Source organism: Alligator mississippiensis, chromosome 1 (assembly GCF_030867095.1).
Source record: "Alligator mississippiensis isolate rAllMis1 chromosome 1, rAllMis1, whole genome shotgun sequence".
NCBI lineage: Eukaryota > Metazoa > Chordata > Crocodylia > Alligatoridae > Alligator > Alligator mississippiensis.
The window spans coordinates 209,739,428-209,758,345 of NC_081824.1; the positions used below are offsets into that span (position 1 = coordinate 209,739,428).

At 45.5% G+C, this 18,918-nt stretch overlaps 2 protein-coding genes across 8 annotated transcripts in view; one reads left to right on the top strand and one right to left on the bottom strand.

The window, feature by feature from the left end:
• The window catches only part of VRK2 (VRK serine/threonine kinase 2), a 71,086-nt gene extending 58,856 nt beyond the window's left edge, over window positions 1-12,230 (top strand). For 3 of the 4 annotated variants that reach the window (XM_014595068.3, XM_014595067.3, XM_006267322.3), the window contains 2 exons: window positions 4,780-4,950; window positions 11,817-12,230. In XM_014595068.3, the coding sequence (XP_014450554.2) occupies window positions 4,780-4,950; window positions 11,817-12,053 (408 nt within the window). In that variant the 3' untranslated portion in view covers window positions 12,054-12,230. Of the gene's footprint in view, window positions 1-4,779; window positions 4,951-7,268; window positions 7,361-11,816 lie in introns of all 4 variants that reach the window. The other variant, XM_019500741.2, reaches the window with a different exon arrangement.
• Window positions 12,062-18,918, bottom strand: part of FANCL (FA complementation group L) — a 54,277-nt gene continuing 47,420 nt past the window's right edge. For 2 of the 4 annotated variants that reach the window (XM_059719491.1, XM_059719495.1), the window contains 6 exons: window positions 14,990-15,073; window positions 14,323-14,368; window positions 14,152-14,233; window positions 13,256-13,372; window positions 12,632-12,703; window positions 12,062-12,149 (listed from right to left, as the gene is read on the bottom strand). In XM_059719491.1, coding sequence (XP_059575474.1) covers window positions 12,114-12,149; window positions 12,632-12,703; window positions 13,256-13,372; window positions 14,152-14,233; window positions 14,323-14,368; window positions 14,990-15,073 — 437 coding nt within the window. In that variant the 3' untranslated portion in view covers window positions 12,062-12,113. Of the gene's footprint in view, window positions 12,150-12,319; window positions 12,704-13,255; window positions 13,373-14,151; window positions 14,234-14,322; window positions 14,369-14,989; window positions 15,074-18,918 lie in introns of those variants that run through there. The other 2 variants (XM_059719484.1, XM_059719487.1) reach the window with 1 other exon arrangement.

Consider the following 18,918-nt stretch of genomic DNA (forward strand, 5'->3'; position numbering starts at 1 on the left):
CTTGCATTAGAATAATATGCATGCTTGCACTGTTTCAAACTACATCTCTCTTCACTTTCTCAAGCAATAGATAAAGTTTAATTCATTGAAAAACTGGACATTCGACAGAAGCTTATTTCCTGAATGGCTAAAGGAGGCTTCTGCTCTTCTTCGTTGAAGTTGAGGGAATACTATAGTTGGCTTAAGTGAGCATTGAATATAAGCAGAGGGCATAAGATATTTTATAGATTTAAAATATTCCTCTATTACTGAAAAAATAGGTTTCAAGCTGCAGTTGCTAGGGCTGACCTAGTTGCTTTTGTGTGTGGAGACCTAAAGGCAGAACCACATCTGGGAGAGATTTTTGTTCCTAGAGGGCCAGAAGGAACTTCTGCCAGGGCTAATACACTTTGGCTGTACTGCTGACAGAGTGGACTGTTTGGCTTTGGAAAAGACTATATTTTCCACAGTCTTCCAACTTCTACCATCTTTTCTTACCTCTTCCCTTCTGCATGTTCCTGTTGCACCTTTCTTCTGTTTAATATGAGCCTCTCACTTTCTTAAAAACATAATCTACACATAAAACGAATTGGTGAATAACCCCACCAGCCTCCTTTTCTGGTATGAGGGAGATCCTGCTTAGGTGCATTTTTTGAGTAAAACTTTGGCAGTATGACCTAAGGACAGAGAGTTGATCCTTTATGTAAGCTGTATCCAGGCCATGCTAAGCATTTAAAACGCTCTCTGTAAGCCAAGAGATGGTTGGAGTGGATCTGGTGTACTGGCAGTATTGAGATTTGCATTAGCTTCAGTCTCCAAATCGTTTGAAGGTATAGGCCCTGGAAGAGCACATGACAGCGGCCTCAACTGGAGGAAGTAAGATCCTTGAAAAACATGGGCAAGGTTTACATCAAACCAGAAAGGTTATAGCCCCTTAGAGAGATGCAGATGATTAAAAGCTGACTGGATTGCTGCTGTAATGATGTCAAGCAGCTGAGGGTCTGTGCAGCCCTAATATGTAAACCTGAGTAGCTAATGCTAGATGTAACAACCTAAGTGGTGCTGTAGCTCTGATGGTCCAGGAAATACACAAGCAACAAGATTTGCTTGGTAATATTTTTTATTAGATCAACTCTATAGTCAGGAGAGATAATGGGCTGTATCTGCTTCTTTCCCAGACCAAAGAGCAGGCATTTTATTCCTCAAAGCAGGTCTAACCTCTCTCCCAACTACTGTATGTACTCAAATCCAAGGTGCAGATTTTATCCCCAAGCAACATGGGGGAAAGGGCCTCACCCTAGATACAAGCACTGACCCAGGGCAGGTGGTAGCTCAGCTCTGGCTTTAGCCCTGGACATAAGGCTAAAGCAGGAACTCAGCTGCCACCTACCCCAAAATGGTGTGGCTCACGTAGTAGAGGAGAAGGCTCACAATGGGAGTGGGGAAGGGGGTAGAAGTGCAGGGAAGATCCAATGTGTGGCTTGGGGGAAGCACAGGAGATCCAGAGGGCACGTGGCAGGAAGGAGAGGCACAGGGAAGGGAGTGGGGGGGCAGGCAGCACAGGAGGTAAAGGGCAAATGGTGGGGGAGTCTGCCATCAGGAGGAGCAAGTAGGAACACAGCAGGGAGGCAAGCATAGGCATGGAGGACAAAGGGCAAGGGGGGGCAATGAGTGGGGCTTTTGCCCCCTTGCTACTGCTTTCTCTGCCACAGTGGGAGGGGGGCAGGGGATGAATTTAACTCTATAATAACTTTATAAATTTCCATGCATAGAATCTAATTCTCAGGGAGTCATCTTAAATTGGAAATCATTTTGTACTTGTGTAAATATGATATTTAGTTCAATAAAAGATACTAACAAACAAACTAGGGGTGCACTGATAGAGATGTTGGGGGCCGATACCTACAGCTCATTTTTAAGGAGGCCTACCGGTTGATACCGATATGATTTCCAGTACAGCTACATCCAGCTGGTAAGTCTGTTGTGGTAGAAGGGGAGGGGGGAGGGAAGAGGGGGTGGGGGCAGATCAATGCCCCCGTGGTGAGGGAGGGAGTGGGGCTGGGGCAGGTGCTGCCCAGACGAGCAGGGCAGGTGCAGGCTGGAGCCATGGCTCGTCCCAGGGTGCAGGGGGGGTGGATCCCGCCACTGCACGCACCGTGGGAGGGTATGGGGGAGTGTATGCCCCTGGATCTACACGGGTGCGGTGGAGGGCTGCAGCTGTTGACTGGAGCTGGGGCTGCGCCAGGCTCTTCTCGGCAGTGGTGGGCAGCAGCAGTGCTGGGAAGGGACTACGGGGGGGGGCTGCAGCCACCCAAAATTTCACCGTAGACCCTCCCATTGCCACCCACCCGAAGCAGTTCCAGCTCTTCCCAGTGCACGGGTTGAGCTGGGGCCATGCTGGGCAGGTGGCAGTGGTGCTGGGAGGAGGTTTGGGAGGGTCTCTGGCAAAATTTGGGGCTGCTGCAGCCCCCACTCCCAGTGCCACCTGTCCCGAGCCCAGCCCCTGCTGAGAAGACTCTGGCTCCAGCTAGGAGCTGTAGCCCACCTGTCCCGCCCTGTGCAGGTCCAGGGGGCACACCCACACCCCCTGAATGAGCTGCAGCTCCGTCCCACCCTGCCCTGGTTGGGCAGTGCCTACCCCGGCCCCACTCCCTCCCTTACCATGGGGGGGATTGATCTGCCCCTCTCCCCCCCCCCCCACGCCCCTTCCCTACCCCCCACACCAGACTTACCAGCTTACTGGGATGTGATCCTTGCTGCACTGTGGCTCAGGCATTTATCAGCCAAATTATCGGTCACATCAGGCCAATTTCCAGTACAGCCAGTTTTCTTTATATCGGTGCCAGTGCGATATAGAGACCAGTGTGTCAGTACACCTCTAAAACAAACCTTGATTTTCACCATAAACTGATACTTTCTTCTACCCTCTCCTGTACCTGCCTTCACCCAACGTCACCCCCCTCAGGGTCATTTGGACTGGGTTTCAACCAACTTTTTTTCAGTAATGCCCTAGTCTGAACTAGGCAAGGTACTGAACTGCACTATGTCAAATGAGAAATATTGATAACAGCTGTATCGTTAATGGACCTTTTTACATGTGCTATGGGGTGCAGCGGGGAGCACTTTAATTAGAGAAGCTCTTGGGAGCCGCTCTAATTAAAGCACCTGCAGTATCTCAGAGCATCCTCCCTGCATGTGTATAGGTGCCCCCAGGTTCTTGCTCAGCTCTAATCAGAATACTTTGAACCCACTGCTTCCATACCAAGCTATTGGAAGTAAACCCTGTCATATCAGTTCACTGTCTCATTGTCACTTCCTGTCTGCAGTGAGAGAGACCAAATCTTTATTTTTCTATTTTGTTTACTACATTTCTAAGAACCGGACTTTTTAGAAATCTAAAAAGGTAGGACTAAAACCACTGGGGATAAAGCTGTTAAAGAAAAAAAGGCTGACCACACACAGGACCCTCTGATAGATTTCAGATATGACATTTCACATAAGACTACTGCAGCCTTATATTTTTTAAACCACCCTACATATTTCAGCATGTACAGAATGTCTTTACTTCAACAAGGGTAGTGGAGATAGGATATAGCGTTTCAAAGGTGCCTAAATGTTATTTTCAGCCATGAATTAGTTTTCAAACTTTCAAAACATTAGTAACTTTCAGTAAGACTGTGGTTTTTCAAAAGAACTTTATTTCTTTGTGAAATTTGCAGTTTTTCTGCCTAATTAATTGATAGCATGAAAAAGAGGTAGATTTATTTCATTTTTACTAGCTGTAGTAAGAAAAAAGCCCTTGTGCAGAGGGTCACATGCAATATTACTACTGTTCAGTTGTTCAGTATGCCAGAAGTACAGAACAGCACCATGTAGCTTACTGGTTGTTTTAGCTACATTTACTTTACAGATTACATGTGACTAAAACAGGCTCACAGTTGAGAAAAACTTGGCTGAAACTGTTTAGAACATACTTCCCAGCACATTAGCAGCCTATGGGAAAATACACATTTTCACTGCAGTTGGATTATCTTGACTTGAAGAGTTCATGATGATTACTTAATTGTTTTTATACCAGTGGTGCTCAACCTTTTGGCCTTGCCCACCAGATGATTGGTGCAGGGTTGGTCCATGAGCCTGATCTGCTGCAAGGGTGGTGCATGGGGTTATCCTGTGGGTCTGATCTGGCTGGAGAGTGACCCAATATGCCAGCTGCAGTACTGTCTAGCAGGACCACATCATCCAGCCCGTGAGGTTCTCCACGGGTCTGGAAAGCTGGCAGTGGAGGAGCAGCAATTAATGCTGCTGCTACCCTCTGACAAATCCTACCATGGTTTCTGGACCTGTAGGGAGACCTGCAGGCTCCATGACCTGGCCATTGGCTGAATCTGGCCCATGAGCTGGAGGCTGACTACTGCCATTTTGGACAGGTTTTCTTTGGACTCATTGCAATGGTAGAAGATTTATTTATAGTTCATCATTTAAACTATAGCTTCCTAGTTACATTCCCATTAATTCATTAGCTTGATAACCAAATAATTCTAAAATCAAAACTTCATAGAAATTCCCCAGTCAATCATATACTTGCTAACAGCAGCATATGTAAACACTAGCCTTGTCCTGTTTGCAGGAAAGGCTTTTCTGAGAACAATTTTCTTGGCATTTCTCCTTTCATTTTTTAGTCTTTTTTTAAAGCTTACCCTTGCATTAAAGCTGTACTTTAAACACAAGTTTCTGTTGGATGTGTTGAATGTTTTTGCTTATGCCATGCTATTAAACAAACATACATTAAACATACAGGGTGATTTACCAAAGCCTACACGAAGACAATTTCAGCAGAAGCAGGGGAAGCTAGAAGATAAAGAACTTAACCATCTAAGAAAAACTGGTCCTACAATAACAAAGAGACGACAAGATGAAGGGAAAGAGGTTGAATTTAACAGGATGCTAAAACATGAAGAACCACAGCTGGTAAGAACTTTTATAGAGTTACTTTAGAACCGTAGTTCTCAACTTTTTCAGGCTCATGGCATCCCTCCATAACTAATTCAGCAAGCATTTGACCAGAATACATGTTCAGAATTTTATCCTATGTCCATTTGTGATCACAGATAGAAAAAAAGGAGGGAGAAAATAAACTATTAGTAGGGCTGATACTATTTCAAAGGAAGCATCTCAAATGCCAAATGCAGGATCCCAGATATGTTGCCTTGTGCAGGGAAGGGGGAAAAGGTGAGGGAAAGAAAGGGAGTTGTGCTGAGCATATAGGAATGGGGTGAAGGGGAAAGAACTGAGCAGTCTTACATTCAGTGGCATGGGCTCACATAGGGACTGCAGGCACTCACCCTTACTCACCCTCTGTTGCATTAACCCTCACAGCTGCCACCGATTTACATGTAGATCAGGGCTGTGAAAGGGTTAACAAAGTAGTGACTATCGCACAGCAGTGGGGTGGGGCGGAGGGGGTGGGCAGAAGCTGTGAGCAGAGCAAAAGGCTACAGCTGGAGCACACTCTTGTCTTAGCACTTCCTGGGCTGACCCTGTATGCTTCTCCCAGAAACAGAGGGGTGTGGAACAGTCCTACCTGCCCTGCACATCTGTTACCAGGAAATCATGAAGTTGGCCTGGGAAGGGCTGTGGCTGCAGTCACAGCTGCTTCCCAATCTGCCTCCACAAGAAGTGAGTGGGGCATTTAAACTTGGTTGCAGCAGCATCCAAATCACAGCATCCCTGAAACGAGCTCGTTGGTACCCAGGTTGAAAACCACTGCATTAGCAGATGTGCACAACATACATGGCACACTTGAAATCCTGAAAAGTTATCAGTTTTGATGGCTTTAAACTTTCTGCAAAAATAACAAACTCAGTATTTCCATGAGAACTGGATGTTGGCATATGTTTAGATTTGCACAACCAATACATTAAATTAGAAAAATATTAAATTTATTTATTCCCTTATCCATACATTAGTGTAGCACTAGTTGTGTAGCTAATCTTGAACATTACACCTGTAGTCCAGGTGTTAAGGAATTCCCCAATGATCACACTCTTATCTAGTGGTCACCAGCCAAGTAAGTGTTTGAAAGCACGTCACACTGTACCTTCTCTAATTATAGGGGGAAACTGGATTTTCTGATAGGAAACTGGATTTTCTGATAGCCTTGTTTTTTGTACATGACTGTAGTGTTTTGTTTTTTTAACAACACATACTATTTAACATTATTTAACTCAAAATGATTACATTCTGGCTTCAGGCACTGAAGAGTCAGAATTCAACTAATTGTGGCCCACTATCTCAATTTTATTGTTTGAAGGGTTTGAAAGTACTCATTCACTGCCATATATACAAGGCCAAGGCAGACTTAGGGCACGTACAGAAGTGACATTTTATTGCACGATCTAGCCCCTGAAAGTGCTCTACAGCCATGACCTAACACATGTGCACAGCTGCAGAGCACTTCTAAACTGGTTGATCGTGTGAAAAATTAAAGCTTGTCTAATCAGGTAACAGATTATGGCGCTCTGCTTTAGACTGCCTTAGGGAACTTTTGTTCTCCTGGGGGTAATTTTTCAAGCAGAGGTGGGCTGACAGCAGAGAGAGAAAAGGGAGCAGCAGCTGATGCTTGACTTGAGCTGGGGGGTGGGAGCTGGAATAGAGCACCTCACCTAGCAGCCCCTGCCAACTACCCCAGGTGGTGTATTGCAGGTGGGAGGGTGGACCAGATCTCCAAGACAAGGGGGCTCTGTTCCACCCCTCCCCTCGCAGGTTCTGCCAGGCTGCTTGAGAGCCTGAGCTGGGGTGGGGGGTTTGGAACAGAGCCCCTCACCTAGGGTCTTGGTCCAGCTCCCCCAATCCCCCAGCTGGAGTGGCTGTGGGGTGGAGGGCCATGAGGCAAAGGAGCAGGCAAGCTTGATTTCCACCCCTTTCCCCCACCCCAACAGGTGAACATCTGCTGGGTTTGGGAGGGTAGTGCTCTAGCTCATGCTTTATACAAGGCACCATGAGTTAGAGTGGGGTGAACGCCTGTCACCATGCTTACTGCTCAGTTTTACATTTTATGGGAAATAAGCATCCTCTCAAGATTTTGGTAGTGTAGGGTGAGGAACAAAACACCCCTCAGCAAGAGAAGACATGTTTCTATCCCCTCTTTCTTATTGCAGATTCATTTCAACACTGAGCAATGTTCTTGGATGAGAACTTAAAGTTCACTGAGAAAATTATTTATTAAGCACAAAATATAGCTTTAAAATTAGTTTTATTAATAATCTAAAAATCTTTGCTTTGTGCAGTCTGCTGATCCCTGTATTGAGAGTCCTGTACAAGGCAACAAAGTGAAGCAGAAACAGCACAGCTGTGCCAGAGGGCGTCAGTCAGTCAAGTGGTGAGCACAACAATTTTGGAAGGATCAAAGCTAATAGAAAGATGGCTAGACTGAAACAATCTCTGGAGCCCTGACTGGTAACCAGACTGGAAGAGGCAAATCAGATGCTATTTTCATGCAGAATTTTTTTTTTGTGGGGTACTGGCTGTAAATGTTTCTGGATGCCACCCTACCTCCTTCTCCCTTTCCACATAGCTATGCAAAGTTACTCTGTATTTGAAACCTACTGCTTTTGGTTTTCCAGCCAGGTAGTCCATTCCCCACATTTTGAAGAAGAGGAAACACTGGCCCCAACCATTGTTCAAGGGTAACAGCTTAAGCTGTGTATATAGTCCTTGTAGATTAGGGGTGTCCAACCTTTTTGAAATGTGGGGCCGGATCACGAACATTTTATCACCCAGTGGGCTGGCGAGCCATATTCAAAGACCTCACAGGAAGCGGTATCACATCAGGAAGTGATATCACGTGACCTTTGACACCAATGAAGTTGCAGGAAGTGACAATGAAATGGGTCTAACCAGTTCAAAACTCTCCCTCTAAATGACTCATTTCCTGGATCTCAGCAAGTAAGCTGGAGTTGTCAGATAATATGCAAGCATCACAGAGCTGTTAATGTCAGCGCAGCAGGGAAGCGCAGCCACGCATGTGGAGCCTGGAGTCTGTGCAAGGGCCCGCAGAGGCGCTCAGGCCCCACGCCTGTAAACGGAGCAGGATTTGGCACTTCTTGGCGCTGAACCGATGCTCCCCTTGCAGCACGTCCCCGGGGCCGCGGGCTTCTGCTCCGCGCCTAACTGTGCCACACTCTTCCGCGGCCTGGCCCCACAGCCGCCCCGTGCTGGGCTTGGAGCTGCAAGAAACCTTGCCAGGGCGGGCCTCGACCTGCTGGGGGATCCTGGAGTCCAGCAGGGGCAGCGCGGCAGGAGATGTCGTGAGAACAGCAGAAGGGCGGCTTCAACTGCATGCCGCTTTTCCTGGCCGGTGCTAACCCAGCTCGGTATGTCCCATCCGGAGCAGTATCAGCTGAAGCTAGCTTCCCACATGCTGGCGGGGACGGGAGGAGGCCAGCCAGGTCTGCACCGGCCAGCAGAAGTGGCAGTGGAGCCATGTGCCGCTTGGGAAGGGACGATCCTGGCCGGAGCAGCAGGGGCTCAGCTGCATTTTCCCCCTACCTGCGCCGGTCAGTCCTGAGTGGCACACGGCTCCACCGCCGCTTCTGCTGGCTGGTGCTGACCTGGCCGGCCTCCTGCCATCCCCAGCAGCATGTGGAAATCCGGCTTCAGCCAGGATGGGACAGACCTACCTGGGTCAGCACCAGCCAGCAGAGGTGGTGGTGAAGCTGTGTGCTGCTCAGGACTGACCAGCGCAGGTAGGGGGAAAGTGCAGCTGAGCCCCTGCCGCTCCGGCCGGGCTCATCTTGCCCCGAGCGGCACATGGCTATTCCTCTTCCCACGTGCGCTGCATTGGCAACGTCAAGCTGACGCGGTGCGTGTGGGAACCTTGTCCCTTCCCCAGCCCTTCATCAGCCATTAGGAAGTTGCTGAGGGGCAGGGGGAGGGACAAGGGGCGGGAACGAAAGCAAACTGTGTTTACTTTTGTTTCCTGTCGCAGCACCACGGACCACAGAAAATACCCTGGTGGGCTGCATGGTGGACAAGCCTGTGGTAGATCTTGTTGCTGTGGAGTAGTGTTGGGATTTATACTTTTGCCCTTTTTTTACAATGAATTTAGAAGGCTAGGATAGGAAGGTATACTTGGTGTTTTTTGCAGTATGACTGGTTGTGTGATCTATAAAATTAGAAAAGACGTTCTAGGAATAGAGAAGAAACAATAGCTACATGCAGGAAAGAATAAACAGCAAATTGCAGAGCCCAAGCAAAAGAATAAGTGTGGCAAGTTTTATATACGGTTATGTCTAAGTTCTTTTGGGGTGGCGTTTTGAACACAGGCAGGAAGCCAGGCTTATTGAAGTCACATTACCAAGGCAATATGAGTTGTGGCATTATCTATGGGGTGAGAAGGATAGAGGGGCAATTTCATTTAAGTTGTTACAGGTTTAGAAGCAGCTTGTTTGTGAGAAACTGTTGGTAATGAGCAGGAATCCTTGTTTTCTCTGTTTAAAAATCCCAAATTCTCCAGTTAAACCCTGCCCCAAAATCCACATTTTTCTACTATTAAAATCAAACACCACTATATATTAGTTGAACACAACTTTTATTGAGATTTTTACAATTTTAAAGCAATTTGGAAGCCTACTGGTGCCTCAGTCATTTTAGAAAGTATATTCTAAATTCCTACGTATTTTGGCGTTTTGCTTTTATCATGGAAAACCAGAGCTCCCCCTGCCCCCTTCACTCACCAGGATGCAGGTTCCCCCCTGCTCCCCTGCAGCTTTGTGGTGCTGAGCAGCCCTGATATGCTGGTGCCCTGCCCCTGCCATTGCCCCTCACTTGCAAGCCATAGTCCTATTCCCAGCCAACAGGCTGGTGGCCCAGCTAGTATCCCTCACTCCTGACTCTGTCCCCTGGTCCTGCTAGGGCTGCTTACTCCTGACCCACAGTCCCCTCCATCCCCAGTTTATGAGGAAGGGAGTGTGCATGTGGGGGAGGGGGGGCACGTGTGCCTGGAGACTTCTGTGCCCACAGTGGGGATACAGGGCTGCAACTGGGCTGGACCAGGTCTGGGCAAGAGCTGCCTCTGCAGCCCAGCAGGCAGAACCCAGCATGGGATGGAGCACTGTGCTGCCACAGCCACCAATGTGAGGCACACCATACCTGGCTGGCAGCAGCAGGGTCAGAACTCCATGCCACTGCTGTGCCATACCTTGGCAGCCATGGGGGCATGGTGCTTCTGCCTGCTGAGCCATGGAATTGGCTCTTGTCTGGAGCTAGTCTGGACTTGCTGCAGCCCCATGCCCTGCTGTGGGTGCAGAAGTCTCAGAGGGCACATGCCCCCCCCACACCATCGCCTGTGCTGTCCCACCCTCCCCCCTGCCCTTATACTTACCTGGAGGGAGCTGTTCTCCACTACTGCTTGGCCCCACATATACCACAAGCATGTGTGTGTGCACCCTCTACTTCCAGTTGCACTCCTCAGCCTCAAGCAGCCCCTTGTAGGCTGGAATTCTGTCAGCCTGCAAAGGGAAACCCATGGTTTCTTATGTTTTTCTCCTTTAAAGGGGAAATCTGTGATGTTCTCTTTTAAAGGAGAAAATCTGCATTTCTTCCAGTGAATGGAAAACTTGGATCCCTGGTAATGACATTGCAGTCAAAGGCATGGGTGCATAATGGGAAGGGAGAGTTGTTTTAGCCCTTGAAGTTTTTTTGTTTTTATTTTGGGGTGGGGTTTTTTTTTGGGGGGGGGAGGGGGTTGGAGGCAGTACATCCAGAAAAATGCAGTAGTTACAATGCTGAACAGATGTAGACTTGAGAATCGCCTTCATAGCAAAGTAATCAGGAAAGCAGGTATGGCCTAGGCATAAAGAAAAGTTGAGCAAGAACAGAACATACAGTACACAGAGGGAGAGAAAACCAAAGAGAACCTTTAAGAAGCAGTCAGAAATAGAGGTTGCATGTAATGGCATTTCAGCATCCATGGAGGAGAGTGTTTGGTTAAATGATGAGTGGGAGTCAGAGGTGAAGATGCATCCTGCGTTAAGTAGTCAGAAAGCTGTTGATTCTGGAAAAAAAATAATGCTACACTATCCTCCACTACAGCTATAAAGACAGAATAAATTTAGCTGTGCCATGACAGGGTAAAATGATATTGAGTGTATTAGAACAGATGGACAGATGAACCAAACTTCACAGTTCAGTATATAGTTCCAGGCTGAAACTTCATGAGCAATAACTGTGAAAACTACAAATGTATACAATTTTAGGGCAAAGTTAAAAGTATATAAAACTTTAACCATTGCTTTAAAAAATAAAAATAAAATAATTCTAATTTTTTTTCAAAACATTTATTCTATGTGCTTTATAGATTTTCTTTCTAGTTGCAGATGAAATCACATCTAAATTTACATACTTGGAAATCTTCACACATTAGTTTCACCTAACATGTTTACAAAATCCATAGAGCAATATCAATTCAGCACACTATTAGGAAATTCTGACACAAATCAGAATTTGTACTTTACTGAACTGCTTTGCCTAAGCTTTCCCCTAACAGTTAATGCATCAGAATATTTTAATCCAAGGGTTGGTCACCTACAGCCTATTGGCAACCCAAATCCAGTTTACAGAGCCAAGGGATTTTAGTGGTGGAGGCATGCCCATGCCACACTGTAGCCATACAGCAAGGAGAAGTGTTGGCAGTGACTGGATTCCAGCATCAGCCCAGCCTGGACCTGAGCTGAGTCATTTGGGCCTGCTACTGGAAACCTTTGTCAACTGTTGTTTTGAATGTTTTGACTCAAATCATCATTCACAATTAAACCTGGAAACTTTTTTTTCTGCAGGAAAAACCTATAAGACATGACCACCATCCCCAGACAGTTTTTTGGGAAGTTGAAAAGAAACGCCACCAAAACAGAACTTCACATTCACCAAAATCTTTGCAAGAAATCAGCGGTGCCATGACAACTACTTCTGCATCTAGTAGTTTTAACCTTACATCTTCTGATGAAATATACAAGTATAGCATAACTATAGTTGTACTTCTGATACTAATATTTCTTTCTTTATATTTTCTTTGATGTCACTACTTTGAACTTCATACTTCAATTGAAGACTTCTCAGAGATGTTCAGGCTCTTTTCAAAGTTTCTTCATGGACATTTTCAGAGTTATTGGCTTAAAAAAAGATTTTGTAAAATAATACTGTAAATGCAGACCTTCTGAACATTAAGATTTATTAAAAACCATCAACTACAATTGTTTATTATTGAAGATCTAAAAAAAAGTAATTAGGTTGTTTGCAATATACAGCTTGGTTATATTGCCAAGTAGGGGTTTCCTTCTGAGAGTAGTACAAAAAAGTTTAAATCTCTTCTAATGATAGAGAATTTTAGTATTAATTGTTATCTAGACATTTAGGTCTTCTGTTTTCAGCAAATATAATTAAATAATGGGGTATGAAGTATGCAGAATTACTCCATATTTTATATATTTCTGTCCCACTGGAAAAAACATGCATAAAACCTCCCACAGAAGTTAGTCTGACCAACTTTTAATTTTCTTTTCATTCTTAAGGAGGGAAAAAGGGTGGGGGAGATTTTCCTATGTTCCAGTGCTGTATTTTGTTCGAATATACTCTTCCTAAAATATTTCCTTACCTTGTTACAATATGGACATTTGCCAAAGACGACATTAAAGCTCTGCCTGCTGGAAGGGAGGCTTTGTAACCACTACAAAATAAAATAATGAAAATTTAAGAGCGACTGGTAGTGCACTTGGAACATAAGCACGATCAATTCTGTTGGATCAGTTTCATTTACCAACTCATTATGAAGATCCTGATTCTGGAAACTAAAAGCAGCATAGCTCTGTCCACTGACTCTCAGTAGCTGTTCACACCACTCCCTTGGTGGTTTTCAGAGCCATAAAATTAAACAGTGGTATTCCTGGAGCTCTAATTTCAACTGGGGGTAACCCCAGTAATTAGATCCTTTATAACCACCTTTGGAGGCAAAGAATGTGCCTTATTAAGAAAGGTCTAACAAGTAAATGGTAAGAAGAAACATGAAGGGAAGCAATAATAAGAATATGTGAGTGGTGGTTAGTCATTCTAATTCATAACTTTTCCAGTAATCCTTCTCTAGTCCTAGTGAATCATATGGATTACTTCACTCGAGCAATCTGAGTTGTACCCATCATGCAGTCATGCAATGGACACAGAAACATATACCTATAGTTTGTGAATGAGGGTTAAATGAATTTCTTACTATAATTTTTTTTACCTCATATAAGCAAGCCTGATGGAAAGGCTGTCCGCAGTGTGGATCATCACATACTTGATCTGGAACAGTGCCATCAAGTCTGTAAGCATAGCAGATGCCACAGTCCATAGAAAAGTCCTAAAAAAATGCAGACCAGATGAACTGATAAGTGTTATATATTAGCCAAGATCAAAGTAAAAAAAAAAAAGTAGAATAATTACTTTTTACTTAAACTATTAAATGAGTTTAAAGTGCATTTTACTCATTCTGAGATTAGTGTTAGCAGCAAACAGAAATAAAATCAACAAGGTAATTTTTGTCTTAACAGACTCCTGTGCCTAAAACCAGTGTCCAGACTCACACATGCAGCTTTTTAACTTCAGTAGTTAATATTCTTGGGCCTCATCCCTTTAAACTACAATGAACTGTCACTTTATTAGACACGCAGCCTCACAGCAAGATATTAATTTTTAATTTAAGAATTCTAGATTTTCACAAGAGCCAGCCTTGTAATCCAATGTTACAGCATTGTCAGAAATTAATTCCAAGTTGGTCTGAAATGCACCATTATTTGGATGGCCTCTTGTCCCCTCTAAGCAGCTCTACCTAATTAGAAATTTAAGTCATCAGCATCTATAACAGAATGAAGTTTGGATTTTCCATATCTCATTTGCTACTCTGGAACTTGCTTTTCCATTTCAATAGTGATGCCTTACTGTTTAGAGACCATATGGAAGTGTGCATCTGTAACCAAAGTTTAACAAGCTCTGAAAAATCTTGAGTTTCAGAAGTCTTTATTACTATGCATCAATCTCCTTTCAGCACCCCTTTACTGTTCACTGATACAAGATGACCACTGTGTCATCAGCCTGTGTTATTCAGAAATGAGGATAGTGCATCAACAAAGAGCAACTTACAGACTTTTCTAGTACAACACGAGATGGGAACTCTATTTCTAAAACCTCCTTCAAATTTTGTAATAAGCGGACTTCTGGATTCCTACAAGTAGGGGGGAAAAAAACCACTTTAAAACGGAGACAGCAAAGGGGAGGTTTTTAAATTAAAACCTTACTGCTGAAAACACTTACCACAAGTGCATATTGTTGTTCAGCTTAATTTTCAAAGGATTTACTACTGCAAATAATATAGAAAAGTATTTAAAACATTCTTCACAAGAAGAAACAACCCTTACATTTCAGCACATACAGACCAACTTTTAAACTATTTACTGTCTAGGTACCTTTTTTAAAACCTAACCTATTATTAGATTTGGAAACTGATTTAACAACTACATTACATTTGAGATATCATACACCAATTAAGATAAGTTCTCTTCTCACCCCAAAACTTAGCAAGAAGCAGAAAGTTTAGAGAATACTTTAAAAACATTTCTACACAATAGTAGGGAATTGGTAATAGTTTACTTGGCACTAAAACAAAAATAGGAAAAATAGACACACTGATGATTACATAATTATCTTTCTGAATAATTCTTTACAGGACACAGGGTTTCCCTGATATTGTTTGGGAAGGACTAAATCGTTTTAGACCTGCATATTAATAGTACAGAATAGCATGTAACAAATTCACTCTTGTATTAAGAGCCTGTATGAGAGCTTATGCAGCAGGCACCAATCTTTTTTACTTTATATTCTAAACAGAACTTCAAACAACTAAATCTAACACATTAAAGAAGCTTTTCAGTAAACTACCATAGACCAGCCACTAAGCCTGAGACATTAAAAGACTGCTTACCATGGTCTGCACCAAGAAAGAAACACTCAGGAAGCATAGCTGGATGCCTGGGATCTACCTCAAGGTTTATTGAAACATTGTTTCCTGCCATGAGAGAGCATACAAATAGAAGTGAAGCTTTCCTTTGTAATCAGAAAGCACTTAAGTTTTTCAAATGAGTTATTCTGAGTATGCCTGCAATTTAATAGTTAGTTTTTAAATTACTAAAATACAGCATTAGTTTCAGACCCAGAATTTGATGCTACAAATTCCTGTTCACCATGAATAGGATTAGGCCATCGGCTAAACTCCTCAAAAATTAACTCTACTAAACACACAAGATATAAACAACCAGGAGAATTACCATATGCTAAGTATATTCCATTTTGGTAGACTTTGGACATGACAAAATGGTTAAAAGCCAGGAACTTCACCATTTGTCAATTAAAATATTTAAGACATTGCTCTTAATAGGTTTAGGTCAGTGGTTCTCAACTCTCAGGCCGCATGTGGCCCATGTGATATCCTGTTAAAAATTAAAAGTAAAGATTGCTGCTTGCAGTTTGTTAGGGGGAAGAACCATGGGAAATGGCAAGTTTCCCCTTGCAGGCTGGCAGAAGGGGCTGCTTGGGGCTGGGTATCAGAGGCAGGGGGAACCACATGCACATGGCAGCCAGGCAGCATGGAGAGCAGCTCCTGCAGCTCCCTCCAGGTAAGTCAGGGGGCGGGGGGGAGGGGAAAGCAGACTGAGGCCCCCCACAGTGAAGGAGGGTGGGAGGCAGCAGAGTAGGGCAGGGTTGGGGCTGGGGGATGCTGCATGGGGCCCAGGGCCAGGGTGGGAATGTGTGGCCACAGGGCCTGGCCGGGTAGCAGGATGGAGTAGCAGGCAGCTTGGCCAGGGGACAGCAGGGGCTGACTCCCCGCTGCTGCATGCACTCCCAGGGAGGGAGGGAGGGAGGCATGTGCCCCCCAGATTTGGGTACGGGATGGGGGCAAATGTGGGCTTCATGCTGCGGGCTTGGGGCTCCCTGCCCTGCTGCCCTCTGCCTGGCGTCCTCCACAGTAGAGCGGGCAAGCCTTGGTGCTATTACCAGGAGCTTCATGGCGCAGCAGGGGGCTACAAGTCCAGGCCCTGGTCCCATAGCCCTGGCAGCTGAGGACCTCCTCAGCTGTGGGATGCAGCCCAATACATTGGGAGCTGCAAATGTGGTCCACTATGGTAAATAGGTTGAGAACCAACCGTCTAGGTAAATAAGGGTTACATTTTCATTTTTAAATCATTAAAATTTAATGCAACCTTAAACGCACACAGTCAACTTGAAATCTCCCTCAAGTATAAAAATAAACAAATTAAAAGTAAATTTCAATTAGTACAAATAACCCTGATAATTCTCTGTCATCATTTATGGTGGTGGTACAATCACATTCCTATTTTGTTGGGTTTTTTTAAAATCTATTACTATATGAATACCTTCATAAACTCTGGAAACTAACCAAATGACTGTGAACAAAGTGTTGCCAAATGCACTTTTAGGTGTTATTTAATAGGAAAAGATTCTTCAGACAGAAGCTAATATTTCAAATATGACTAGACTGAAGCAAATCCAGTGATAAATTAACTTTAAATATGAGCAAGGATAAATATTAATGTTATATCAGAGCCACCAAGAGGTGGCTTTTAGGAAAAACAAGACAACTTTTATTTCAAAATTTGATAAAAGGTGGTGTTTTGCAGCATAATTCTAAATGGACTTCTTATGCAGCCCAGCAGCTTGGAGAGCAGTGTCCAGCCAGTAAGTTGGGGGGGGGGGGCGTGGAAAGAGAGGGGTATGGGGGAGGGTGCAGATTGAGGTCCCCCACAATGAGGGAGTGGGGCTTGGGTTGGAGCAGGGGTAGGGGGCAGGACGGAGCCACTGGTGGCTTGTCCAGGGGGCACAGGTGGTGGGGGAGGGGGAGCTGCTCCCCACCACTGCACACATCCCTGGAGGAAGCAGGGGCCTCAGATTTGTGCACAGGGCAAGAGTGGGCTCCCCACCGTGGGCTTGGGTCCAGGGGCTGTGCTGGCCTCTTCCTGGCAGGGGCCTGAGCCAGGGCTGCATGCAAGGTGGGCAGCAGTGGCACTGGGAGAGGTGGCTATAGTGAATTTTGGGGTGGCTGTAGCCTACCCTGCAGCCACTGCTCCCAGCATCACTGCTGCCCACCCTGAGTGCAGCCCTGGCTTAGCTCCCGCCACCGGGAAGAGGCCAACAAAGTTCCTGACCCCAAGCCCACAGCGGGCAGCCCGCCCTCACCCCACAAACAGATCTGGGGAAACATGCCCCTCATGCCTCTCCTGGGGATGCACACAGCAGCAGGGAAATGCCCCCTTTGCATTCCCCCACAGCTCCATCCTGTGCCACACCATGCCCTGGCTGGCAGCCCCTGCCCCATTCCCCTCACTGTGGTGGCTGTGATCTGCCCACACCCCTTACCTCCCCCACACCCTCTTTCACACACAGACTTACTGGCGAGATGCTGCTCTCCAAGCTGGCGAGCTCCATTTCTGGCCATGTGCCTACTGCAGCTGTGCATATACATGCAACATTTATCAGTGACATTATTGGCCACACCGCCCAAATAAAGCAAATTGCTGCTAATGTCAATTTTTCTTTTATCGGTACCAATATGATATGGACTGAGATCTGTACACCTCTAGTGAGAACTGGTTTGCACCCAGGGAGGCACAAGTGAGAATGGACTAGATAAGTAAAGAAAGTACTCTATCATGTAGGGTGCAGAGTGCTGATGTATCACAAACTTTTAGAGGGTATACTGTGGAGATGAGGTATCAGAAAGGAGGTGAAGAATAAGCTATCAATGCATGTCCAAGGCTGACTAGCTAGGGAGAAAAGGTCAGGAACATAAATAAGAGACTGTAGGTGTGTCTATATGAGACGTTTATTGCAAAGTTGTCCAATTAGGTCCACTGTAATTAGTCTTGGTGTCTATACCTGTGGCCCTATTCAGCCACAGGAAACTAATAAACTCCACAGCAGGGTAGTGCTATCTTGCTGAAGAACTTTTTGGTGTGCAGGAATGCACATGTAGGTGCCGACCCAGTTGGCTGGGGCACAAGGGTGCTTCAGTGCAGGGGTTGCCTTACCCTGCCCCAGCCAGCCCCTCTGCAGCACACTGAGCCACGCTGGAGCAGCCTCAGGCTGGCAGGCTGTCTCCCAGGGCCCTGCAACATGCGGAGGCCCTGGGCGCATGTGTAAATATGGAGCCTGAGAGCAATAAACTCTGGTGTGATACGTGCCAGAGTTTCTTGCTGCGCATTAATATGCACATGCAACCATCAGAGAGTTCATCTACATCTTTCTTAAAAAAGAAAGAGAGAGAGAGAATAAACCAGACTATTAACTGGGGAATCCTGTGAATCAAGTCAGTGCCTTTGTTCCTCCCAACCAACCATACCTGACTTTGCATGTCAACACCAGAAGCAATTTTATATTGACTCTAAAGGCACCCTCTTAGCTGTGAAAAACACTATCCAACTTATGTTGACCTGGAAAAAATAAGTAGGGACCTACTTAAATCATGGTTGCCATTTTTCCTCAGTCTGCGGGAAAATCATGAAATCTCTTCAAACAGTGAAAAATGGCACTGGCCATGATTTCTCAGGAAATCAACCAAAAAAACCCCACCCAAACCTAAATAAAATGCTGGCTCCCCAGTGGGAGCCAGCAGTCCTCCTGCCGCTGTGGCCATGCCTCACAGCCTCCGGAAGGAGAAGGCGCCAGCTGGTGGGGTGGCAGAAAGGGCCAAGATGGCACCTGACGCCTCATGCCTCTTTGTTAATCAGTGCTGAGGCAGGGCCACATGAAGAACAGACAGCAGTCAAGATGGCAGCCACCCACCAGGGCCTTCCTCCCCCAAGGGCCTCTCCGCCAGTCAGCACCAGGGAGGGGGCC